The 26,727-nt window shown below is 39.4% G+C and overlaps 2 protein-coding genes and 1 non-coding gene across 3 annotated transcripts; 1 reads left to right on the top strand and 2 right to left on the bottom strand.

Moving 5' to 3' along the window:
- Window positions 1-2,300: 2,300 nt before the first annotated feature.
- Window positions 2,301-2,382, top strand: TRNAS-AGA (transfer RNA serine (anticodon AGA)). The gene has a single exon. It is a non-coding gene; the product is annotated as a tRNA-Ser (tRNA).
- Window positions 2,383-3,338: 956 nt separating this feature from the next.
- Window positions 3,339-5,083, bottom strand: LOC130814066 (photosystem II repair protein PSB27-H1, chloroplastic). The gene has a single exon (XM_057680060.1). The coding sequence runs from the start codon at window positions 4,066-4,068 to the stop codon at window positions 3,538-3,540; it is 531 nt and encodes a 176-aa protein (XP_057536043.1). The 5' UTR covers window positions 4,069-5,083; the 3' UTR covers window positions 3,339-3,537.
- Window positions 5,084-5,234: 151 nt separating this feature from the next.
- Window positions 5,235-11,701, bottom strand: LOC130814065 (uncharacterized). Its single transcript, XM_057680059.1, has 4 exons — window positions 11,264-11,701; window positions 11,117-11,175; window positions 10,295-11,011; window positions 5,235-5,453 (listed from the first exon to the last, which is right to left on the bottom strand). The coding sequence occupies exons 2-4, from the start codon at window positions 11,172-11,174 to the stop codon at window positions 5,431-5,433; spliced, it is 798 nt and encodes a 265-aa protein (XP_057536042.1). The 5' UTR covers window position 11,175; window positions 11,264-11,701; the 3' UTR covers window positions 5,235-5,430.
- Window positions 11,702-26,727: the final 15,026 nt, after the last annotated feature.

The raw sequence follows: 26,727 nt of genomic DNA on the forward strand, positions 1-26,727 counted from the left end.
AATATCTCCTTGACATCCTCTTTACCTCTTATTTCTCATTGGACCGATAAGGATGTATCCAAAAGAATTAAGGATGAAATATCTGCTAATCATTTTGGTAATGGTATAATTTTGACCACATATCCTATTAGTGAGTCGATGGTTTTTGAGAGTGGTCAAGCTGTTGTGAACCACGTTGATATTGGACATCCTGATATACGCTTCAGAGATCAACCACCTCAAAACGATGACAAAATTGAGTTTCAGTTGCCTTTAATTTGAATGCAATGCGAATTTCTGATATACGCCGATTAGCTGGGGATGTAAGTATAATCTTACTTTTTTATGTTGCCTTCTTATTTATATTTTTTATATTATATGTCATAGTTACTTCTTTTTCAACACAGTTACTTTCTTTTTCAACATAGTTACTTTCTTTTGAACAACATTTTAACTTATATTGACTTCTTATTTCTTTTTGTAGGAAATATATGAACTGCTTATGCCATGAGGAGGGACATTCAAGTTGTGTCTGGGTTTTACATGGAGAAAATTAAATTGTTGTTAGAACAAAAATGTTCACTGTCTTCACCTCCTGTCCCTCAATCTGATGTTCCTTCAACCTCATCTACACCTTTTTCACAAACCCAAAGTTTTTTTATGAATCCTACCGTACTGAATGCAATTGATGAGATTATTGACACAGTTAAATGGGTCACCTCAATTCCAATAATGGTGAATGAGGGTATTTTAGCCAATGAGGGTATTTTTGCCAATGAGGGTAATGTACAAGTGAATGAGGGTGCTGATTCAGTGACTGATGTACTGGGGGATGTTTTTTTGGATGAGGTATTTGAAGATGATGTACTTCATGTTGAATTGGATAAAGTTGTTAATGATGTGGCAAATAATGTCATTGTTTTTGAAAGCCATGGTTTTGAGAATGTGTTGATATACGGTAGGGCAAAGTGTTCTATTCCTTTTAGAGGTGTGATTGATAAATTTACCTATGTTTCACATCTGATGAAATCGAACAAAAAATACATGAGAACTCTTGGTTCGTTGCTTCAAGAATCGGTCGACTATTATTTTGTTTTTGATAAATGTTTCGACAATAGGTGAGTCTTTAATTTTTTTTGTTTTTCTAATTCATGATTTTTGTTTATTATTTTAGTTATTTCATTCTTTATTTGACAGTGAATTATGACGACTATTTGAGAATTCAAAGGGAAGAGTTTTATACTCTAGGGGATCCCTCAAAGTGTACTCATGTTAGTGTTGTGGATTGTTGGTGTCTATTACTAAATGAAAATGAAAAGAACAAGGAATCTCCCAAACAGTTCTTTTTTAGTGCTAGTTCTAGTGTAAGTTTTTTGTCACTTTTATTTTAAATTAACTTTTATTGCCATTGTTGATTGATTTTGAACTATTTTTGGTCATTTCATTGTTTATTTTTACAGCTTGCTTTTTTGGAATTTGAGAATAATGGTGGTTCTCAACAAATAGATGTAGTTTATGATTCTTGGGTCGAATGGGTGGATTTTAATACTACAAAGCAATTTCAAATTTATTGTCCATGTGGTAGTTAGAATTTTAAACCAAACAATACAAAAGTACAAGTTTTACGTTAATTACACCCTAAAAATAGGACATCTTTTGTGTATATCATAAGGGTAACTTTGTCTTACTAGAGCGGTAATATTGAATCAAAACAAAGGTCATTTTCATTATAAACATTAAAATGAATAATAATTTTTTAGAACCACTCAATTTCAAAATTTGTTGTTAATATAATAAAATTTTAAACCAAACACAACAAATACAAGTTAATTACATTATAGAGGAAGGATAATACTATATAATATAGGATAACTTTGTCTTATAACAACGATAACATTTGAATCACAATAGCAATAGGGGTCACATTGATTACTATAAAGAGTGAAGAGAGTAGGAATAGATGTGATAAAACTTGGTCCACACTAATTTAGTGTGAATCAAGTACACACAAGAGTTTCTTTAATTATGAATCCGAGATAGTAAATTCTTAATGAAATTGATTGAAATTAAGTAGATAAATTATGAGATTGAACACGAAAGACAAAACTAAACAAACTAAATTTTCAAAAAAAAAAAGTAAATGCAAAATAAATCATATTGATGAATTCATATGCCGAAAACTTGAGCTTAAAACCATTGTACTGAACCATCAAACGATGATTAATAAAACCCTTTTCCAATTCCAATTAAAAAAAAAAAAACCGGCCAACTGATCTATCCTTAAGAACTTTGATAATTTCTAATTAAACATCTACGTCACAGTGGGCGTGCCGGAGTGGTTATCGGGCATGACTAGAAATCATGTAGGCTCTGCCCGCGCAGGTTCGAATCCTGCCGCTCACGTTTTTATTTATTGTTTAACTTTGATTGTTATCCATTTTGAGTTTGCAACTTTCTTTTTGACTTGGCATGGAAACGTAGTCATGTAATGAACTAATCAACCTTCACCATTTTCGCTATCCTTGCAATCTATCCTCAATGATATACTCAACTTTTCTTCCATTGATCTCATTCTTGATATTTGGGCTCCACGCTCGAGTAATCTAATTAGAAATTCTATTAATAATAAATTACATAATATATAGAACGAAATAACGATAGCAAGTCATTTTAGCATATATGCATAGATGAATGTGTGTCGGTGCCCGCCTTACATCCTAGATTCACCCTAGTTTCCAACTCTTTTATTATCAAAAGGATTTACTAAAATCGTAATGGACACAAATCCTATGACCTATATATTAACAATGTATTATTTTGACTCGAAAAAAAATAATACAAAAGCTTGATAACAAATTTTTTTTTCTCAAGAGCTCAATAACAATTTTAAAAAGTAAAGAAAACGAAGAAACCGGAAGAAGATTAGAGTATTTACCTTTCAAATAATTTCAATGTTAAAAGGATATACATTATATTAATATAAAATATTAAAATATTTATTCAGTTGAAAGAAATGACATTCCTTCATTTTCTTCTTCATTATTGCTTGATTCCACCCATCCAAACATTGCATAAATATAAGATATTATTTTGTAAAATAATTAAAGTGGACCTAATTATATGGAGTAAGTTTGCTCAAATTTTTATTTAAAATAATAATAAACCATACTTTAAAGATGTTTTGGAACCAAAAACTAGAAACAATTTTCAAATTTATAGAAACTACAAAGTAGAAATCATAAACAAAAAGTTTCACTACTAAGGAAGAACTCAAAAGGAACTGAAGTTCTTTCAAATGGGATATTGAATTGATGATGATGATACCATAATTAAGTAACAGCGAGAGGGGCATTGGAGTGTGTACAAGAAAAAGAATGCTAGATAGACTTTGTATTATGTTTTAGATTATGCAAAACCCATATAGACTACATTGGTCTAATTACAAGAATCCATGCTTACCAACCATTTCTCTCTTTAATAATTTTCAAAAGTAAATCCTCATTACATAATAAGATAAATTTATAAATACACAAGAGAGGGAAAATGAAAAAAAGATGTTTATCTTCCTCTAAGCAAAGACTTTTCAGCAGAGTCCATCTCCTCTAAGATCCTAGCTTTCCTCTTGGCAGGAATAGGAGCAGTGGGCCCAAAACTGATGTAATGACCAGAAACAGCATTAAGAGCGGAGTACATATCTCTAAAAGACGGTTTCCCAAGAAGAGATTTCTCTCTTCTATACTTAGCCACCCATGAGTTAGAAGTGGCTCTAAGATCTGCTACAGCATCTGCTACATCAGGGTCAGTTTTGTTCTTGGTGAGTGTAGTCCTTACCTTGGTGATCACTTCTTGTGTCTCCTTCACGTACTCATCGTTCGATTCAGCATTGGCGGTGGGAGCAATAAGAGGCGACACAAGGGTGGCAGTGAGCACGGTGATGGTGAGCTGTCTTCGAGTGAGGATGGCGGCACCAGAGGTAGGGGATGGTTGAGCAGCCGCGCTGGTAGTAGTGGTGGCGAGTTTAGACTTGATCGGGGTCAAGGAAAGGAGTTTGAGCTTGGAGGTTGGGGTGATCAAAGTAGAAGATGCCATGGTATAACTCTAGAGGAGTGAAAAGAGGGAAATTGGTTTGGGGGATGAAACAGAAAACAAAGGCTAAGGGTCGAGTTTCTGGTTCTACGTGGGCTTATCGTCTTATCTAAAAGATTTGATGCTTATGGATGAGAGAACTACCTTGTTGGATTTTCAAGTGACATGGAAATCCAATTAAAATCAACAGATATTTGACACGTGTATTACATATTTTCTAATAATATAAAACAGTCTGACAGTGACCACAAAATACAGCAAAACCTTTTAACTACAAAGTCTACAACCTCAGTTGACAATATCATACAACGGCAAAACTATTTGGGTGTTCAAAATAGACCCGATGATTCAAATTTATCCGACTTTGTAATAAAATTCGATTTGACCCGACTTTAAAAATGATTTACAATATAAACACAGAACATGATTTCAAACCGACCCAAAACACCTAAACCGAAATCAATCCACTAACCTAAATGAACACTTCTTTGTAAAAGTACCATTTCTGTTCCATAAATTTGCACCATATATATAGCAAAATAAAGAAGAAAAAAATTCCAACTAAAATCAGCTTCTCACATAAAAGTTACTGTCAAAAAAGATTTTGTACTTAGAAATTTCATTTTAAAACGGAGGTAATATGAGATTTTTTCTTTTCTTCAGAAAAAAAAAAGAACTACTTACAAAAAACGGCAACAAGGAGATCCAGTTCAAGTTTGACAAGCAAATTAAGTTGGCTGAAACAAGCACTCCAAGATCGGCTGCCATGTACATCAAGTCACAATTCTGCAGTTTCAACAGAGAGGATGTACCCAACGAAATAATAATATGAACAAATAACAGACTATATTCATATAAAGTTGTGGATGATGCTTGCTACTAAGAGTCAATTAGAAACAAGAGTCAATTAGAAACAACTTCTTTGTTATCACTAATAAAGATAAGATGGTGTAATATGACACCCAAAACATGAGAGTTATTTAATGGCATTAAAATAATGAAAAGTTGTCGCAGATGAACATATAACGCTTTAATACAACACTTTACATTTAATTAAATTAATGTAACAATTCAGACTTAATGATATGAATGCTTTCACAAATTCATAACTAAGCTCTTAAATCTACTGTACTTCATTCCTGTGTATCCTATATACATCAATTAAATACTAATCAACACAGCAAAGTTTTCATCAGCACTAACATAAGTTCTAAATGCCATAAAATGCCGCATGAGAATGAAAAGTATTCACTCTTCATTCGTTAGCTAATTCAGTCAAATCGGAAACAAAAATGACTTATGCATTGTCGAAGCCCTTTTAATAATCATATCAGCAAACGTCCTCATTATGCTGAGATCTCCAGGCTATGGATATTCTCTTCCATATTCTGCATTCAAACAAGAGTTACTTCATCAATGATAGAAAAAGGGTAAGACAAACCTATCTTTTAAGATCTTACTATGCAGTACCAGTATTATTGCATTGCAAAGAACAAAAATAGTGTTGAGCAAAAATGTGACGGCCAAAAACTAGGTGCAGAACCAATTTTTCATCACAAATAATAAACTAAGTCGTGAAGTTAAGGTGAAGCGAAAAGTGACCACCAAAAACTAGGAAACAGCAACGTTTTTCTCATAGATATACTTATGAAGACATTAAACAGGAGCTCTAAATAAGAGTTGGAGCAGAAAGTAAAGCTAACAATGACTTGAATAAGTGGGCATCAGAGGCCCAGAAGTTCATTGGGACAGGAATGCACATGTGATCTTTAGGCGTAACTTATAATTCAATTTCAATGACTTCACATAAAGTTCGATTTGATAGTATGTGAATTGTGGTGCTTTTATTTGTAGATAATCCACTAATGAGTAATAATTCAGTTTTCACGGCTCTTTTATGTATTTAGCCATTGCTTGGCATAGACATTCTGCGGAGAGAAGGCAACAAGGCAAGAGACCATATTGTATTGAGAATTGACAAAGAAAAAGAATGAAGGATTAAAACATTTACACATTGTTTGGACAGAGAAGAGGGATGAGTGTCCCTGCTGTAATCTCAGCTTATACAGCAATGACAAAACAAGAAAGAAGAGATTTTAAGAAGAAAAGGACAGAAAGAAAGAAAAAATAGTGAAGGCTGATTTTCGAGCAGTCAGCAGTCCCAATACTCCAGGTATATTTCATTCAAAATTAAGCATATCACATTACATACTTTCTGAGCTATTTATAGTACTAGCTATATTACATTACAGTACAATAACTGATTCATTCCCCCAAATTACACTTTCCTTCCTTGAGAGAATCTTTCTGCTATGACCTCATTCATTCTGTTGCTGTGAATTATTTTCTTCTGCTAGCTCATAATTTTTATTCAGAATTTGTTCCTCTCTTGCCAGCTTATCGTTTGCATTTGGTTTCTTTCTCTTCCTCTAATAGGTGAGCCATTGCTTATTCTGCACGTATGGCATAGCAATACCCTCATTCTGAAGTTTCACCTGTCCTCAAGGTGGAATGTGGGATAGCAATAATCAATCAAGCTAGCATCTTCCCATGTAGCCTCGGACATAGCAGTCCCCTGTTTGGATAGAAGATGATGGGGTCATAGAAAGACCAGTGAGAAAAATGCCTTCGTTTTGCAAGAAACAAATCTATCTAGGTTTAGAGAAATGTGGAAGGAAAACGGAGGGTGAAAACTTATAAGTAAAAAGATCATTTTGTCCTCGACAGAGCTCTCTACTTTCATTATTGTGGTACAGTGCTAAGTTGACTTTCACAGATTCAATACCAGAACTTTCTCCTTACTCCATTTTCCAATCTTTGGTAGATATCCTTTGTCAGTTTCACTCTCTCTCCCTTTTCTACCGCAAATCTTTCCCCAATTCCATTGAGAGGAAATTGAATGTCAAGAAAACATAGTAAAACAGAGAGTTCACTTCCTCTCCCTTCCTTCGTATTCATTCCCATCCAAACAGGCTTTACTAACCTTCCCACCTCGTCTCCCCTTGCCATCCTTCACGTCTCCTTAAGGTTTTTCTTAGTATTTTGGGGCGTGAGTTGTTTCATTTGCAGCAAATCCAACTATTACATAGTACTGCTTTACATCCTCAAATGGATGGACGATCCAAAATTGTCAACAAGTCCCTGGAAACCTATCCTCGTTGATTCATCAATGGTTATCCTAATGAGTGCGCTAAATTAGTACATTGGATTGAGTGGTGTTATAATACCTCACCTCAACTCACCATTTCAGGCTTTATATGGTAGAGTTCCCTTTCATATATTTCATTTTGGCCATAAGTACACCAAAGTTGATGAGTTCGATCCGTTGTTTCAAGAGAAAGGTGTGTTTGTGGATGAATTACAATGCAACGTCACCAGAGCCCAACAGCTTATGAAGTTATAAGAATACAAAGTGTCTTTTTGTGAAAGTGAATTGGTATATCCGAAGTTGCAACCATATAGACAGCGTTCCTTAGCCCATATACCCAATGAAAAACTAGTTCCTCGGTTTTATGGTTCTTATAAAAGCGTGCGGTTTGTGGGGAAGGTTGCATATAAATAAGAACCACCTACCAATAGATGTATTCATCTGGTGTTTCATGTTTCCCAAATGAAGAAGGTTGAAGGTGATGTACTACTTTCTGACAGCCCATCTCTTATCACTACTCCTTTGAAGAGGCAAATGCAACCCAAAGATATTTTGCAGGGCCGTCTCAAAGGCTCTTCTAACTGGAACAACTGGTGCTTTGAGAAGGTTTTCTAGAATGTGAAGCCACTTTGGAGGACTACTCCAAGCTGCTGAAGACCTATCTTAACGCCCACCTTGAGAAAAAGGTGATTCTTCAGGCAAAGGGTATTGTCACACCATCGGATCGAGCCTAAGCCCAGAAGTACTTCTAGCCTACAAAAGGAGGCACAACAATTTGGTTGAGGCAAGAGGAATGGAGAACGCCAGCTCAGCAACTGATAGAGGTTTTGTTATGTAATAAGGAATGACTCGGCAATGAATGAATGGAAAGTATATTGGGAGAAATGGAGCATAGCAAGTAGCAACAGCTTAAAGCTGCAATATCATTTCTTCTTTCTTTCTCTTCTCTGCGTAAATTCTTCTTAAATCTTTCTTCGTCTTTTGTTATAGATTGACGATTCAATACATAGCACAATAATTATCGTGATTCACTCCAACCAAACTAATAGAACTATTGTTATTTGGAAATCAAAGCTCCCTTGTTGATTCACAACATATTAATTACTAATTGACATTAAGAAACTATATAACTATTTATGAAAAGGGTACAAGAAAAGCGTTAATATCAGAGTTGATCCTTTGTAAGTTTGTAACTGAACTCTCAACTTATTTTACATATCAAAAGAAAAATCTACACATATCAAGACTGTTTATTCAATTTCAATTACCAAACTAGATTGACTTTAAACAACTCAAAAAAGAAACAAGGTGGTAACCCAACAAGTAAAACAGAAGCGCCATGATCGATCCAACAAAGCAGTGAGCTAGGAGCTTCATTTTTTCAATTCCACATGTTTCACGGAACATGGTGAACTCTCACTGGCTGGTATTTCTAACAACAAGAACGAGCGAAAATGGTTCTATATTTTAAATGAGAAAAAAATTTTGAACCACAGATCTCGTACCAGATTTTCCAGTCTATACCCATTTCACATGCTTGTCATCCAATATTTTAAAACAAGAATTTAATTTTGAGCCTAAAAATATTCCACAAAAAATGCCAAAGTTTTGCAGAAGACTCACTATCTATGGCACACAAACTATCTCAGAAAAAAGGCAACATGTCATGAACATAACAATTTGATTAGTACACATTTGAAAGATGTCAAATGAGAAGAAATTTCGAAAAACAGTAGTACATGAATCCTCGACTCCTAGTAATAATGTAGTAATTGGTCAAGTGCTATCTCTAAAGCAATGTGTGATGAAACAATATCTACATAAGAGGGGTAGAATAGTCTTTTAGTGAAGCTTCTAGAAAAGGAATATTATGCAACCAATTTAGCAAATGGCAACAAGGTTGTTAGGCATTTTAGCTATATATATGATAATGTAATAATTGGTTAGGATATGAAATGAATATGATATGAATTCTCCCTCTTGTATCTCTCTTTACCTGGTCCCTTTCTTTATTCTCTGCTCTCTTTCTCGATTTCTTATTCTATCCTCTTCAATTTCTTATTCTTAATCTCTAATTTCTTCTCTACTTACTCTCTCTTTTCCCTAAACTTCATCTTTCTCACATTAGCAATTTATCAATTCATTACACAAGAACAGGCCAAGAACCAATCTCCTCTTTGGAACAACAACCAGTTAAAGAACTCATTTTCAATTAGCCAAGTTATTCAGCTCAAACTTTGCAAACTCCCAAAAATAGTGTCATATATATGATATGAGGGTATTATGGGTATTTTAGTATGAATTAGTTAGTTAGGAAAAGTAGTAATAAGGAAGAGGAGTAGAGACAAATCAGAAAAAACAAAATAGTGTATAACACTTTAGTAAGCTCTTGCTCATTCCTAGGAGAATACAATTCTCTCGAATGCTTGTGTTATAAATCAATATTGTAGTTCTTGAATTAAAATAATACAAGCTCTATTATATTTCTCTTACATGCTCTTTTATATCCTTGCGTTTCTTGGTGTTATATTGTCAAGATAAAAACCATTGTCGCAGACGACCATTCTATTTGGACGAAAAAACAGGAGCTTGTATAATTGAGAAACATTCTCCTAAATTATAATCACGCCTACAAATTTCCACACTAAAAGAATTTTAAACTATGTCATGTGTCTTGATATATACTTCGAAGTTTGAGACAAATCCACATACTCTCCTAATTGACAGGGTATGGCCAAAAAATATAATCAGCTAGCACACAATGCACAGATTCTGTAAACACCAATAAGTGACAAAAAATTTGCTTAGGTTATATATCAGTGAGGCAAAAATCACAATACCAGATGATCCCAATTGCAGATGGGACATTAGATCTATTTCTATGATAATATTACATAGTATACAAAATCAGAAAACAACTTGCACAAAAATTAATCAGCCACGCCAAAAAGAAAAAGCCTAGGCAATCATGCAAAAATCCATACCAGTAGACAAGATCAGGAGAAATACAAGTAAATAGTCCCGAATATATCATAATTATGAACAACAACAAAAACTAAATGGAAAAAAGGAAGAAATTACCTGGATAACGGGTAGTAGAGGAACAACGGAAACAGCTCTGAAGGCGCTCCAAAAGCTCACACGAAACAACATCCAATCCAAATTCATGAGCCACACTGGTGAAATAATCACTCAGCCTTCCTCCAATAGCAATACTCCTCCAAAACCCAAACACTTGCTGAACAAGGCAGACAGTCCAAAACTCCCACTCAGATGTAACACAAACATTTCGAAACGACAGGAATCCCATAGCAAGAGCAAGCCTATATACACGACTACCAACTTCTACATTACGCTTTACAACCCTCTGTCTTGCCATCCTACACATAAGTCTCGGCTTCAAACGAAACCCTACCTTAGCCCACAAAAACCTGGGAATCGCCTCACATTGTTTGATTCCCCCTACCTTTCCTCCCCTATTCGTCATCACCACAAGCCGTACCCCTTCTCTCCTCTTCCTCCTCTCCCTACTTCGCTCCTGCTGTTTAACCTTCTGAAAAACTTTCCTTTTAAGAATCCTCCTCTTCGCCCTCAAATGATTTACCCATATTAATCTCCCCAATGAAACTGTGAACGACAACAAGGTTGCATTATCAGCCATGTACAATAGATACAACAACTCCCTACATTGTTTTCTACCTAAATTTTCTGTACTCATCCATATTTGACGATTTAGTTCCTTTGCTATCACAACTTGAAAATCAGCATTATACCCCATTAACAATATGAATTCAGACACTGTAATGCAAGCAAACCAAACGTAAACCAAAAAAAAACTAATTATAAATCTGCAAGGAAGAATATATTTAACAAAAACAATCATAATAGAGAGAAATTACTTACTTTTTTCCGCTATTCTGCTTTTATCTTTATCCGACATTCTACACATTTTCTCAGGCATCCTTCACCAACAAAATTACAGCGAATTAAAAAAAATCATCAAAATTCATGCTAATTTGAAAATTGTAAACAATTTTAAGCGCATATTACCTGAAAAGTTGAAACTTCGACCGAAATTCTGAAACAAAAAAAAACAATAAACCCTAATCGAGAATCCAGCCGAAATTAACCCAGAATGATGAAATACATAGCCGATACCAAATTTTCAGAGAAAACCTTTGAAACGATTACTAGATAGTGAAAATTAGAGTAGAAAAAGGAGAAATTAAGAGATTTCAAGGTTTAATTTCACATTTGGGGAAAATTGAATACTGAATTTCTTCCCTTTTCTGGAATTAACAAATTTACTTTGGCAGGAGAAGTTATAACTGGTTTGAAAGTTTCTCTCTCTAAATATGTGCAAGACTAGTATCTCTCTAGATGTAGTGTGTGTCCCGCGCTGAGGAATCAGAGGCTATGAATGATGGGATTTGAGTATACTTCCTCCGTTCCAAATTGACTGCAATATTGGTAAAAATAGCATTATTCATTCATCACTTATAATTTGTGATTATTTTTTAGTTTTATAGGTTAAATAATGGTCAAATGAAATCTTGTCTGATTCGTCTCATTGCAAAGACTATTAATATTAAATTTTTATAATTATTTTATTATACATAATTAAAAATATTAAGGATTGAATTAGTGCATTAGATTGCGTGAAAAAACAAATATTGCAAGTAAATTAGAACGGAAGAAGTATTAAACAAATATATACTTTTATTATACTTTAGTAAATACTTTTGAGTTCAAAATTTCTGTTTATATCTTAGATTTTGTGGATTATCTACAAGCGTCAAATAAGAGCACGTTGGTTTCTAGCATTTTTTTTTCTCAATAATGTGTTTTACGAACATATTTCTATCAAAATGATAGGAAACTTATTTTCCATGATATTGTCCACGTAGGATAGCACACAACATATTTCCGCTATCTCAAGTGATGATTTGGTATTATTTGTTTAGTAAGATAGCGGTTTGATTCACACTGTAATTTTAATGAAAAATAAAAAAAATATAAGAGTAAACCGCCATCTCACATGGCAGTTTTCTTTATTTAAAATTTTTAAATGAAAGGCAATAATTTATTTTAAAGGATGATTGTAGCGCAGATAGTTGGAAGGCACTCCATGTTATGCACCTTGTAATGTGGAACGTCGAATCGAGACCAATAGAGAGCATTTAGCTTATAATTTTTAATTTTTCATTTTATCAATTTACAATAAAATCGCTATCTCAGATAGCGGTTTTCTCTGAGTGAGCGGTTTGCTATCAAAAAATATAAAACAAAATATATTATCCTATATAGACGGTATGGAGGGAAATATGTTTTCCTGTTACGTAAAATGGAAATTATTTTGTAAAAAGACTATTGTCATGGTAATATTTATTCTTTTATTAATTTATTTAATAATTAGCATCATATTACCGAAATACCCTTTGACCTTTTCCGTTGACCTTGACTTTCGGTCAATGGGCTTTTTCTGGAAGTCCCATCTTCCTTGAATGGTCCATGGGCCAGTTACCTCTAAAAACCCTAACTCCCCACTCTCCCACAATGCATGGCTCTCCTTGTTTCAAGATGAATGAATGCCCACTCTTCCCATGATCAGTCCACCTCCCATTACTCCCACTACTCCCATGATAGTTCACTTCTTCTACAACTTCCCTTCCTCACCATTATAAATAGGGGCTACCATCAAGGAGGGAGGATCATCTGAAATAGCTTTCCTAGTATCCTTGCTTACATTATTTCTTTAGCCTTCCCGAACACTAGCACTAGCACTAGCAATCCTGATCCCGACCTTCCTTCTTGCATTCATTCTACAATCTGTAATTCATTAATTTCCGATCTACGTTCTGACTTGAGCGTCGGAGGGGTTTTCCGGGAGATCACCCCCCGGACAAGGCTAACGTGTTGTGTTGCAGGAATTCAGGTCGCTTCCTCCCTCGAGTTGCTCCTCTTGATCACACATCTACCAATCTCCAGGTACTTTAAGTGTCTTTTGCACTTCCTCGTTTCATTACCGAAACAGTTTGGCGCCGTCTGTGGGGAAGAAAACAAAAAGTCATGGCTCCTAAGAAAAATCCAACTCAAACCGCTACCGTGCATAGCACAGATACAGACACTTCAGCAGGTCACGCTAACAATCAAGCCGTGACTCGTCGTGATCTGGACATGCTAGCACGAAATCTCACGGCCGCGTTCTCTGAACAACTCCGCGCCGTCATAAATAATACCCCTACTCAACAACGAGTATTGGAGGACATGGCGGATCAGATAAAAAACTTGCAGGAACGAACCGAGCCCCATCATGAGATACCAAAGTCTCATGAATCTCAAGATGGGAACTCAGGGACTTCCCACTCCAGTAGACGTAATAAAAATAGGCGGGAGAGATCCAGAACCTACCCGCGTATCAGCAAGATGGATACACAAGACGGCGAATCTAAAACCGCCTCTCAAGATGCCCGTACTTTCCTGGAGAGCAAGAAACGAAAGACGTCTGAGGACGTCCAATCTCTGGTGGATAAAAGAAGGGAGGAACGGAAGAAGGTACAACTCGCTGGATCTAGCCGTCCCCTCAGTCCCGCCACCATGCCGCGGAATGAGGTCGACAAGAGTGTCCTTCCTGAAGAGCCCATATCAATAGTCTCTCCACTGGCCATGGAGATACTGAATACTCCCAATCCCGGGAAAATAAAGGTCCCAAACATGGCAGCTTTCGATGGCACATCCTGCCCGCAGGAACACCTGACGGCGTATAAGAACCTTATGCTGCTCTACACCACTAACTCATCGTTATGGTGTAAGTTTTTTCCGACTACTCTTACCGGAATAGCTTTGACGTGGTACACCTCCCTTCCCGGAGGAAGCATCCACAACTTTGCCCAACTAGAAGGCAAGTTCCTGGGCCACTTTATAGCCTCAAGAAGGCAGGAGAAATCAAACTTCCACTTACTTAGCATCACTCAATTGGAAGGAGAGTCCATATCTTCCTATCTAAAGAAGTTCCATGAGGCGGTACTGGAAGTGACTGATTTGGAGGAGTCGGTTGCATTAAACGCTCTGATCAACGGAATGAAGGCCCAACGGCTGAAGTTCCAGTCGGTCGAAAGTCAAGTGAAGACGTACGCAGAGGCCATGAAGCAATGCCAAAGCTATGTCACGGCCTCGGAGATATGTCAGGCACATGATCCGAAAAGGCGAAAATCTGAGAAGAAAGATGCCGGGTCTTCCCATCAATCTTCACGAAGCAGAGAGGAGAATTCTTCAAGGGAGAAGAATTACATGGCGCGTCGTCCTGCGCCGCCATCTGATATGGGACCTCCACGAGCCCGACACGTGTATGTTGCTGAAGGAGAAACTAGGACGCGGAATCTGGGAGACGGAGGTAACGACCCAATGTTCAATCGAAACAGGAGGGACATTTTCTTCGCTGTTCGAGATCAATTGCCAGCTCCACCTCCTGTTACCACCTCCTCTGATAGGCGCAACTATAATCTGTGGTGTGACTACCACAAAGAGCACGGCCATACTCTGGCACAATGCCGCGAACTAAAGCGCATCTTGCATCAGTTGGCTGACGAGGGAAAATTGTCCAGGTTCCTCAACAGGAGGGATTATGATGCTGGAAGAGAAGCGGAAAGGAGGCCGTGGCACCAGAGACGCAGATCCCCCAAGAGGGACGAAGCCAGACGCGAAAGTTCCAACACTCAAGGAACTATCAACATGATTTTTGGGGGATACACTGAGGAATATCCCACCATTCGCGCTGCGAAAGATAGCGTCCACACTTTGCTGAAGGGACCTCCAATGGCCATATCCAGGGGACCGGTTATGAAATTTGACGCCACAACCTCGCAAACACTGCAACAGCCCCATACTGACCCTCTGGTGGTCACCCTCAAAATTGGACAGATGAAAGTCAAAAGGGTACTCGTGGATACCGGAAGCACGGCTGATCTCATTACAATGGAGTGCTTGAGAAAAATGAAGTTTGAGGAAAAGCACTTGCAGCCCCTAGACAAGCCGCTGATTGGGTTTGGAGGAAGTCAGGTAATTCCGCTTGGAACGATCATTCTCCCCGTACGGGTAGAAGAAAGAAATGAAAGCAGAACCATGCCCATACGGTTCACGGTGGTGGATCTCGCCTTTCCATACAATGCTATCATGGGACTCCCGCTCATCAACAAAATAAAGGCAGCCATCTTCCCTCATCAACTCCTGCTGCAATTTGAAAGGGATAATGGACAAGTAGGTATCCTCAAAGAAGATCAAGTCACAGCCCGACAATGTCTTATCAACACCTTGAAACGAGGAACCCCTGTCATCCCCTCCAAAAGAAAGAGGGAAGATGAGCCAACATCCGTCATGAGCATATACACGGAAAATTCGAACGCACCTAAACCTCACCCCATAGAACGATACGAGGAGGTAGAAGTGTTCGAGGGAAAATCCATCAAGATAGGGAAAGATCTTCCTGATGCGGTCAAGCAAGATATCATGGCCACGATCATTGAGTTCCGTGACGTCTTCGCTTTTTCCACGGAAGAAATGCCTGGTATTCCTCCAAGTGTCATGTGTCATAAACTTGACATAAAAGCCGGCTATAAAACCATGAAGCAGAAGCTGCGACATCAAGGAAGAGAGCGAATAGAGGCTGCCAAAGAGGAGGTAGAGAAGTTGTTGAAGGCCGGATTCGTCAAAGAATGCAAATATTCTGATTGGCTCTCCAATGTTGTTCTCGTCAAAAAATCTAACGGGAAGTGGAGAATGTGCGTCGATTTCACGGATCTAAACAAGGCATGCGCAAAAGACGATTATCCTCTCCCCAAGATAGATCGTTTGGTGGACTCTACAGCAGGACACGCCCTGTTGAGCTTCATGGATGCTAACGCGGGTTATCATCAAATCCCATTGGCCCCTGAAGATCAACCGCACACAGCATTCATTACGAATGCCGGCGTGTACTGCTACAAAGTCATGCCCTTCGGTCTAAAAAACGCCGGAGCCACTTATCAGATAATGGTAAACAAAGTCTTCCAGTCTCAGATAGGCCGAAATCTTGAGGTATACGTGGACGACATGATTGCAAAAAGTAAACAAGCGTCTGAACACGCAGCAGACCTCCGAGAAACATTCACAACCCTCCGGAGACACCAAATGCGGCTCAATCCAGACAAGTGCGTGTTTGGAGTTACTGGAGGAAAGTGCCTTGGCTTCCTTGTTGACGAGAGAGGAATAGAAGCAAACCCTGACAAGATAAAGACAATTCAGGATATGAGATCTCCCACCTCCGTGAAAGAAGTGCAAAAACTCACGGGATGCGTAGCTGCTCTGGGAAGATTCCTTTCCAAGTCCGCGGACAAATGTTCACCCTTCTTTAAAACAATAAAACAACAGAAGTTCGAGTGGACAGCAGAAGCAGAAGAGTCCTTCCGCCAACTTAAAGAGCACCTGTCCACCTTACCAAAACTAGTTTCGCCCATCAAAGGGGAGAAGCTAGTCCTATATGTCTCTGTCTCCGAATATTCGTTATCCGGAGTACTGGTTGCGGAAAGGGAAAAGAAACAGCTCCCTATATACTATGTGAGTCATGCATTTCGTGGCTCAGAGGGGAACTACGGTGAAGTCGAAAAAGTCATATTTGCAATCGTGATGGCAAGTAGGAAATTGAAGCCATACTTTCAATCCCACCAGATCATCGTCCGGACTGATCAACCTTTGAAAAAGATTCTGGAAGGGAAAAACAAGTCAAGCCGCGTCACAGATTGGGCAAACCAGCTAGCGGATTTCGGCATCGAATATGAGCCTCGAACAGCAATTAAAGCCCAAGCTCTGGCTGACTTCATTGCTGAAAACACTCTCCCCTATCATCCTGAACCCAATCAGGAATGGAAGTTGTATGTAGACGGGTCCTCAACACAATCAGCAAGTGGGGCTGGACTCCTTATTGTGTCTTCCGCCGGGGTCCGTATGGAAAGGGCGGTCAGGTTCGAGTTCGCAGCGTCCAACAATGAGGCTGAATATGAAGCATTGCTGATGGGACTGAGAATTTGCTACGAAGCAGGAGCCAAAACGTTGTCCGCCTTCTCTGACTCCCAATTGATTGTTGGACAAGTAAACGGGGAATTCGAAGCTAAAGATGATAGCATGAAAATGTACTTGCAGCAAGTAAAGGGATTTGTTCAAAAATTCGACAAGTTTACGTTGGAGCACATTCCAAGATCCCAGAATGCCCAAGCTGATTCCCTAGCGAAACTTGCCAGCTCAGCAGAAACATCCGCGGCCCGAGACATAATCTGGGAAGTGTTTCCTAACCCCAGCATCAACTTCATGGTCGATACCATCGACAGATCAGAAACATGGATGGGACCATACGTCGAATACTTGCGGGATCAGACGCTTCCCCAAGATGAAAGTCAGGCCAAAATGCTCCAGAAGAAGGCCAGATGGTTCGAACTCCACGAAGGAACGCTCTATAAAAAGTCGTATACACACCCCCTCCTGAAATGTGTTTCTCCTGAAGAAGGAAACTATATCCTTCGCGAAATACACGAAGGTGGATGCGGCATACACCAGGGAGTACGAACTGTCATTGGCAAAGTCCTTAGAAGTGGATATTATTGGCCCTCACTCCGAGAAGACGCGGAATATTTGATCAAAAGATGTCTTGAATGTCAGTACCACTCAAAGATAGGAAGGAAGCCATCTAATTACTTGACCGCCATGCAAGCCGTCCTGCCTTTCGACAAGTGGGGCATAGATCTCCTTGGCCCCTTCCCTCCAGCAAAGGGGCAACGCAAATTCATCATTGTGGCCATTGATTATTTCACCAAGTATGTAGAAGCAGAGGCCCTTAGCTCAATCACGGACAAACAAGTCTGTCAGTTTATATGGCGGAATATCATCACAAGGTACGGCATCCCCCGGGTGATCATAACAGATAATGGAAGGCAGTTTGTCAGCAAGAATACCATCGAGTATTGCGACAAGTTTAACATCCAAATCAGATTCAGTTCTGTGTCCAAGCCGCAAACTAACGGTCAAGTAGAGTCCGCGAACAAAGAGATTCTGAATAGCATTAAGAAGAAGATAGAGGGGGTCAAGGGCAATTGGGATGAAGAACTACCAGGCATCTTATGGGCAAGTCGAACGACCATCAAAGAGGCCACGGGGCATACACCTTTCTCTTTAGTGTACGGATCTGAAGCCGTACTTCCAGTTGAAATAGGCGTACCCTCTACAAGGGTCACCTACTACTCACACGACGAGAATGAGGAAGGAAAAAGAGCAAACTTAGATCTGCTGCCAGAGACAAGAGGAAACGCACTGCTGAGATCGATAGCACAAAAACAAAAGATGATCCGTAGCTTCAATCGCCACGTCAAAACCAGACGCATTCAAATTGGTGATTTAGTCCTCCGAAAAATCGAAGCTACGGGAAAGATAGTGGAAAAAGGAAAGTTAGGGGCCAACTGGGACGGACCTTTCAAAGTCACCCGCGTCATCAAGCCAGGAACTTTCGAACTAGAAGACATGAAAGGGAAAAGACTACCCCGCCCATGGAATGGAGACCATTTGAAAAAATTCTTCATTTAATAAAATTTGCAAGGGTCAATCAGTAACTAGTATCAGCGTAAGCAGCTTCATCAGTAACAGACTTATCAGTATCAATCCGCGACTACCTTCATTCCGCAACATAGTTGCGTTGTCATTCAAAATTACTTCAATCATCGCTTGTATCCTTATCAATCATTTATAAACAGAAGTTTCATTTTCAGATTATCCGGCTCATCCGAAAGCAGCCAGTCTCGAGCTATTCGGGCCTTCCTCGTTAGGCACAATTTATACACCTTGGCCGCGGATAAAATCATCTTGAAGTGGGCAGAATCAGCCGACACTTTCTGCATAAGTTGCTGGTTCTGATGAACGAGCTTGGCGTGGGTGTCCATCAGCAAGCCGACTTCATGGCCAAGGGTCGCAGACCTGTTGGAAGCAGCATCTAAGTTTTCGACGGTCCGGTCCAGCTGCTTCCTTGCCTTTTCCCGCCATTGTTCGGTCCTGACCAAGCGTTCTTTCAGCTCAAAACACTTGGCCAGTTTCTCCTTTAAGCTCGGCAGGTCCTCCCGCAAATTTGATAATTCATCGTTCAGCTCTTCCCAGCGGGAGGTAAGGGCGGCCACGGTCTCCTGGTCTGCGGCACTCTGACGGTTGGTGTCGAGCTCAAAAGCCAACCGTATGAACGCCTGCAAAGGAACGGCTATTAAAGAACCTGGAAACACGAAATAATCATCGTTAAGCGTAAAGTCATTACCTCTGCCGCCGAAGCTTGCGCTTGACGCACCCTATCACGGGGGGGCAAGGACTCTAGTAGGTCGACGTTCACCTTGCTGACTAGATTGGACGTCGCCCTGTTAAAGCGAACAATCAGGCCCTTGTGCCCCAACTCTGGGAAGGGCGTCTCGTGTCGGAAAGGGGAAACTTCCCGACGACGATAAACCTCAGCAAACTGCGACGAGGGAGCCGCGGAAGACTCCCCCACCTTCTCCTTCCCCTTGCTCGGGACTGGCATTGGAGCGTCCAAGGGGGACGACGCTTCTTCTTCAGCCGACCTCATTTGGAGAGGCACGGCCGTATGGATTGTGCCCGCAGAAGCCCTTTTGGCCGAGCTCTCCTGGTGGGAAGAAGAATCCCGTTTCCTCTTCTTCTTCCCACTCTTTTTTGTCACCCCCCTCGTCTGCGGAGGAATCACCCTCTTAGTATCATCGGGGATGTGGACTTGTTTCCTCTCCTCGAGAAGACGGAGAGCCTCCTGTTCTGAGGGCACGTCATCCAGGCCCTTCTCCACAGTCGTCGAGTCCTGCCAAAAAAAAAAAAAAAAAAAAAAAAGAGGTCGATAAGCAGATGAGGTTAAAAAATAAAGAAAAATATCAAGTCCTTACCTTGGGGGGAGTTGGCAACGGCTTTTCCGCGGCTCTTTGGGCGGCCCCTTGGGCGAATCGCATAACGCTGAATTTCTTCATCAGCTCCGGATTCTTCCCCCTTAAATTTTGCTTGGCTATCCCTGAAAAACAAAGAGTAAGAAACAAACTAAATCCAGTAGAAAAGGGAGGGAGAAGTCAATTAATCTTACTCCGATCAACAGCCAAGTTGATGCTGAATGCCGAGAGGAGGTTCTCATTCTCCAACTCGGAACGACCCGGAATCCAATTTAGCTGGACGTTCATGGGTTTCCTCCCCAGTTGAACGTCCATCTTTGCATACTCGATAATCACCGCGTCATCAAAAGAACATTGCGGGATTCCGTTATTAAAACCCGAAAGATTGGGTTTAATGTCAAAGGAGGTCTTGATATTCCATCCCCCTGAGTTATATAAATACGCAAATTTCGTCCTATACCCCTTTTGGTTATCGGGGAGGTCTTGGACTATCTTCAGCCCACGACGGTGCGTAAAAGTAATCCAGCCGCAGCCGTATGATTGAGAATTGCATAGGCGGGCTCTAAAAATGTATCTAAAGGCAGTCAGTGTTGGTGGCACAGCCAAAACTTTGCATAAAATCAAAAAGGCCACCATACACCCCCAAGCGTTAGGATATAGCTCGGGCACCGAAACGTTTAACAACTCTAACACCTCTCTAAAAAATGGGTGAAGAGGGAATCTAAGTCCTAGTTGGAAAGAAGGAAAGTAAGCAGCTATACAATAAGGGGGGGGAAACCTAACGGTGTCGTAATTCCCCGGTGTAATAATATTAATGTTCTCCGGCAAACCCCATTTCCGGGAGATGGCTTCCCGTTGATTATCCAAATCTCTCTTGGTCTGTAAATCGATGAAGTAGTTTAGGGGCCCGCCGTATGGGATGTAGAATGGAGGAGGGACTGGCGCTGCGCTCTCCCTTCCAGAAGACTCGGCTGATCCTTCAAGGTTTTCCATATCTACATACAATAACCCTTCCAGGTCAGGATTTATTCGCGGCAAGTAATTGGGAAAGAAAGCAATGCTCACTTCCCAAGGAGCAGTTTTCATAATCTCCGGAGGGTATATAGGGGATACAGACGACTCATCCCCGGCTTTTATTGGTTCATAATGGGGGGTAATTCTCACCGAACTATTTTCGTCCGAATCATTCATTAACAACCCCTTTTTATTAAGACGTCTACGTACTATCAAAGGAGTCTCCGGCAAGTTAGTAGGGTTGATGTCTGAGTTAGCTATGGTCTCTTGAGTAGCCGCGACATCCATGTTAACAAGAATCATAAAGTAATAGGTGAAACTTGTAAAGGACAGAGACTAAATTCATAAAACGAATTCAATGTCCTAGGCTAACATTCAAGAATAATTTGAAGAAATTCAAGAACAAATCGAAGAAATTTAAGAACAGTTTGAAGATTAACTTGAAGAAATTCGAAGATCTGGGAAAAAGTTTGAATACCTTTGAAGAAAGTTGGAGATTTGTCAGAAACTTGATGAAGATCTGTCAGATATCTTGAAGATCTTCGAGAATTTGTCAGAAGTTTGAAGGAAGGATGAAGATTGTCAGAGCGTCTCTTTCTACTTTCTCTTTCTAGCAATGAAAAAATTTTGAAGTAATGAGAATTAAGTGAGAAGGAACTGTTCCAACCACCCTATTTATAACAGCAATAAATGCCTTTGGGACTTGAGTACAATATATGGAAAGGAGAATCCCAAACGAGTCGAGAAAAAGATAAGTCGGACTCCCCATGAGGGGGAATCGTTGGGAAATTTTTCTAAGTGTTCAACACGTTTCGTAAGATCTACAAGTCGGACCCTCAATAGAAAGGAAATATTGAAAATTCTTTGAAGTGTCAGTTCTTAAACTACAGCCGGGAGATTGATAAGTCGGATCCCCAATGAAAGGGGAACATCAAATTTCTCCAAGTATCCAGTTAACCAACTTTCAGGCAACCGTCGGGTCGATAAGTCGGACCCCCAAAGAGAGGGAGAGTGTGGAAATTTGTTCTAAGTCTTCCAACATTTGAGTACGTCCGGGAAGTCGACAAGTCGGACCCTAAACTGCACCTCCAAGAACGAAAATTATTTCAAGTATGAAAAGTTACATATTCAGCTATCCGACTTATGGATACGGCGAACGCCATGCCGCATTACTTTTGCTCTAAACCGTCGTATGTATGAGGTGAAATATTTCAGAGTCCGTATGATTGATAAGTCGGACTCCTTGGAGCACTGACATGTAAAAAGTATGGTATAAACTGCCTTTATTCGTATGATCGAAGACGCGGACCTAAATGCCCCTTCCGCGTCATAGGAAAGATTATGGATTTGTTTTGTGGTTTAGTATTGATAATATTCTGAAAGGTCGATAAGTCGGACCCTAAATTACACTCCAGAACGAATGCGAATTATTCCTTGATTGGGTGTCCGCATGGTCGACAAGTCGGACCCCCAAATGGTCCCAGTTAAGGTAAAAACTTCTAAGTACGGGAGAAATGCTTCCGTACCTTTAGTGTCATCCGTGACATGGAATTACAAAATCTTTCCACGTCTTTAGAGATAGAAGGGGGGCATGTCAGAACGAGGGGATTCAAAACGACTTCTAGTTTTAAATATTCTCCGCCACATCGATAAGTCGGACCCCCCAAGTGCCTCAATGAAGAATAAAAATCAAAGTATATGTTCAAGTTGTGTCTTCCATACATGTGGCTCATTTAGCTAGGGGGTCATTTCAACTATGCCGCGGTATCATGTTTTCTTCCTACTCTCCGGCTCGAAGCCTTGATGAAAAGGAAGATACCCAAGTCCTTGAGGTCCGTGAGGTCGATAAGTCGGACCCCCCTTGGGGGCTGCCTTATTCAAAAATTTTCCAAGTACTGAGACTTCCGCGACAACTGTAGGTCACGTATCGGGGTCCGACTCCCACATCTATTCTTCCGAGGTTAAATAAGAGGAATAGCTCAAGATATTCCGCGGCATGCTGGAAGCCGCGGCTTTGATGGTGTTAATCATTTTTCTTTACTTTGAAGCATCTCTTGCGGTTATTTTGAAAAGTCAATAACTTCTCCATTATAACTCGGAATTTGACATATGAACAGTCGATTTGAAGCTTACGAGCTCAATTTTCATAATCCATCAGAAGGTTTGCCAGATTGTGTATGTGTTCATTCTCGTGGGGCTTTCGAATATTCTCTACGGTCATGTTTCTTCGCTAAATCAATTCCGATGAATATGTATTTTCCCGCATAAAGGAAGATGTCTCCGATTGTTGGGGCTATTTCCTCACATCATCCTTCATGCGTGGGGCTAAATGTCATGGTAATATTTATTCTTTTATTAATTTATTTAATAATTAGCATCATATTACCGAAATACCCTTTGACCTTTTCCGTTGACCTTGACTTTCGGTCAATGGGCTTTTTCTGGAAGTCCCATCTTCCTTGAATGGTCCATGGGCCAATTACCTCTAAAAACCCTAACTCCCCACTCTCCCACAATGCATGGCTCTCCTTGTTTCAAGATGAATGAATGCCCACTCTTCCCATGATCAGTCCACCTCCCATTACTCCCACTACTCCCATGATAGTTCACTTCTTCTACAACTTCCCTTCCTCACCATTATAAATAGGGGCTACCATCAAGGAGGGAGGATCATCTGAAATAGCTTTCCTAGTATCCTTGCTTACATTATTTCTTTAGCCTTCCCGAACACTAGCACTAGCACTAGCAATCCTGATCCCGACCTTCCTTCTTGCATTCATTCTACAATCTGTAATTCATTAATTTCCGATCTACGTTCTGACTTGAGCGTCGGAGGGGTTTTCCGGGAGATCACCCCCTGGACAAGGCTAACGTGTTGTGTTGCAGGAATTCAGGTCGCTTCCTCCCTCGAGTTGCTCCTCTTGATCACACATCTACCAATCTCCAGGTACTTTAAGTGTCTTTTGCACTTCCTCGTTTCATTACCGAAACAACTATATTATGAGAATAGACTCTAGATTTGATCCGGTTTTGTTTAGTTTGGTCTGCTCTGATCTGGTCTAGTCTAATTTGATCTGATTTGATTTGTTCATATTTGATTTTGTATAGTTAATTATATTGTAATATTTTTGTTGATGATAAATAATAGACGTAATAGTTAAGATATTATTATTATTATAAATAGTAGTATTATAGTAGTAGTATCACACAAGTTAGGCCATTCCATGGGTTGGCTTCTTTTTATATAAGATTCATCAGAAACTTCTGCACTACCATGAGTTAGTTTTGAGTGGACTAGGGAGACACAACTAGCATTTGAGAAAATAAAGGAAGAGATGTGTAAGGCCCCTGTTTTAAGACTTCTTGATTTTTCTGAACCCTTTGACGTTGAGTGTGATGCAAGTGGAAAGGGGATTGGAGCAGTGTTAGTGCAAGAAGGAAAACCAATAACATATTTTAGTGAAAAATTGAATGGAAGTAGACTGAACTATTCCACTTATGACAAAGAGTCTTATGCTATTATGAGAGCATTGGAGAACTAGTCCCATTACCTTAAAGTACAGCCCTTCATCTTATACTTAGACCATGAATCCTTAAGACACATCCATGGACTAAAGAAATTAAACTCTAAACATGCCAAATGGGTGGAGTTCTTACAGTCATTTAATTTTTCATCTAAATACAAAGCAGGTAAAGCTAATATTAATGTTGATGCCTTGAGTGGAAGGAGTCACTTGCTGTCTTTATTGGAAACTAAGGTATTAGGATTTAAGATGCTCAAAGAGTTGTACCCTACTGACCCTGAACTGAGTGAACTATATAACAAATGTTTGCAAAAACCTCAAGGACCTTTCACAGTGCAAGATGGATTTTTGTCGAAATGGACTGTATATACCTAAGACCCCTCTAAGATATGTGCTAGTTAAAGAAGTGCATGAAGGCACATTAAGACAACATTTTGGTAGGGGTGTTCGTAACCTGGTACCCAGCATTTCGGGTTTCCGCAAAGTCGAGTACCCGGCTAACCAGGTAGTTATTAGGTCAGCCCATGTCCCGACCCAATTTGACCGGGTACCCGGATCAATCGAGTAGTGACAACGGGTACCCAGTATCATGAATTGTATATGTTTAGCAGTATTCAATGTCGAGAATATGAAAATTGCCTTCAAATAATGAACTAAAAAACTTTGGCTGACTATATAAAACATTAGCAATTCAGACATAACATAAGGTTAGAATTGAATTTTCTATTTTAAATTAATCAAAAGGCATTTTGTTCTAGAAAGTCTACTGGAATTAACTAACAATAGGATGGACAAAAAAATCAATAAAAAAGATAAGCAAATCCACTCAATTTCCCACCTCCCCTAATCTAATTAAAAGTAAGAAATAAAGTAAAGAAACTGTTAAATTAGGCTGGACTTATTGTGAATGTCAGCATATTAACTGGGGGACACAAGTGCACACACTTCATAAGCCAAGAAGATATATACCATCCCAAAACCATATGGCAATGGGAAGAAGGTCTCTAATAGCTTATAAAGCGAGCACACCATTTTCAATTTATCGATGTGGGATAACTCATCCCAACACCCCCCTCACATGCGAACCCCCGTCAAGTTCGCATGTGGGAGTAATCAATTAGGGTAGGAACACCATTCTTTTCGAACCTACCATTTTTTTTAAATTATTGATCGAACCATCGGCTCGGATACCATGTTAAATTAGGCTAGACTTATTATGAATGCCAGCATATTAACTGGGGGACACAAGTGCACACACTTTATAAGCCAAGGAGATATATACCATCCCAAAACCATATGGCAATGGGAAGAAGGTCTCTAATAGCTTATAAAGCGAGCACACCATTTTCAATTTATCGATGTGGGATAACTCATCCCAACAGAAACTAATAACAATAAAATTAGCACCATCATGAAGAATAATAAAAAAAACCCATATATGATTCCATCAGCAAATAGAAGTATGAAAACTATTTCATTAAAGCGACATGTGCTTACAAAAGAGTGTTTGGATAATGTATTATGTATCATGTATGGAATTGTTAGAATTCTCTTATAATTATATTTATTTGATCTTTCTTCTGTGATTTTTGTAGCAGCGCATGGTAAGTGTTTCTTCCTGCAATAGGTTAGGTTGAATTTTTAGATTAGATCAAAATTTGGGAGAAGAAATCAAAAATAGGTAAAATTAAACGTGAAACGGCACTTGGAGAAATGAAAATTGAGAAAGAGAAATGAGAGTAGGGTGTTTTAAGTGGAATCCTAGAAGGTGGTTGTTGAGTGCTCTTCAAACAAGAAGAAAAGTGATAATTTTTGAAGCTTTTACTTTTCGTGATATTAACGGGTCAACGGGTATCCGCCTAAATTCATTTTGCAGCCCAAGACCCGACCTGCAATATATTGTTTTTTTCGATAAAATGACCCGGAAATTAAGTTGCGGGTCAACGGGTCACCAGGTCGGGTCAAGCGGGTCGAGTATTTTTGAACACCCCTACATTTTGAGATCCAAAAAACATTGGACATGTTAGCTCAA

The sequence above is a fragment of the Amaranthus tricolor genome, chromosome 5, assembly GCF_026212465.1.
Source record: "Amaranthus tricolor cultivar Red isolate AtriRed21 chromosome 5, ASM2621246v1, whole genome shotgun sequence".
NCBI classification, from domain to species: Eukaryota; Viridiplantae; Streptophyta; class Magnoliopsida; order Caryophyllales; family Amaranthaceae; genus Amaranthus; species Amaranthus tricolor.

What these genes read in the sequence shown, in the direction of transcription:
- LOC130814066 (XM_057680060.1), bottom strand. Translation starts at nt 4,068, where the DNA reads ATGGCATCTTCTACTTTGATCACCCCAACCTCCAAGCTCAAACTCCTT.
- LOC130814065 (XM_057680059.1), bottom strand. Translation starts at nt 11,174, where the DNA reads ATGCCTGAGAAAATGTGTAGAATGTCGGATAAAGATAAAAGCAGAATA. An exon ending in AAGCAGAATAGCGGAAAAAA is followed by an intron (nt 11,012 to 11,116) that starts GTAAGTAATTTC and finishes CTTGCATTACAG; the next exon opens with TGTCTGAATTCATATTGTTA. An exon ending in CTCTACTACCCGTTATCCAG is followed by an intron (nt 5,454 to 10,294) that starts GTAATTTCTTCC and finishes GTTTGAATGCAG; the next exon opens with AATATGGAAGAGAATATCCA.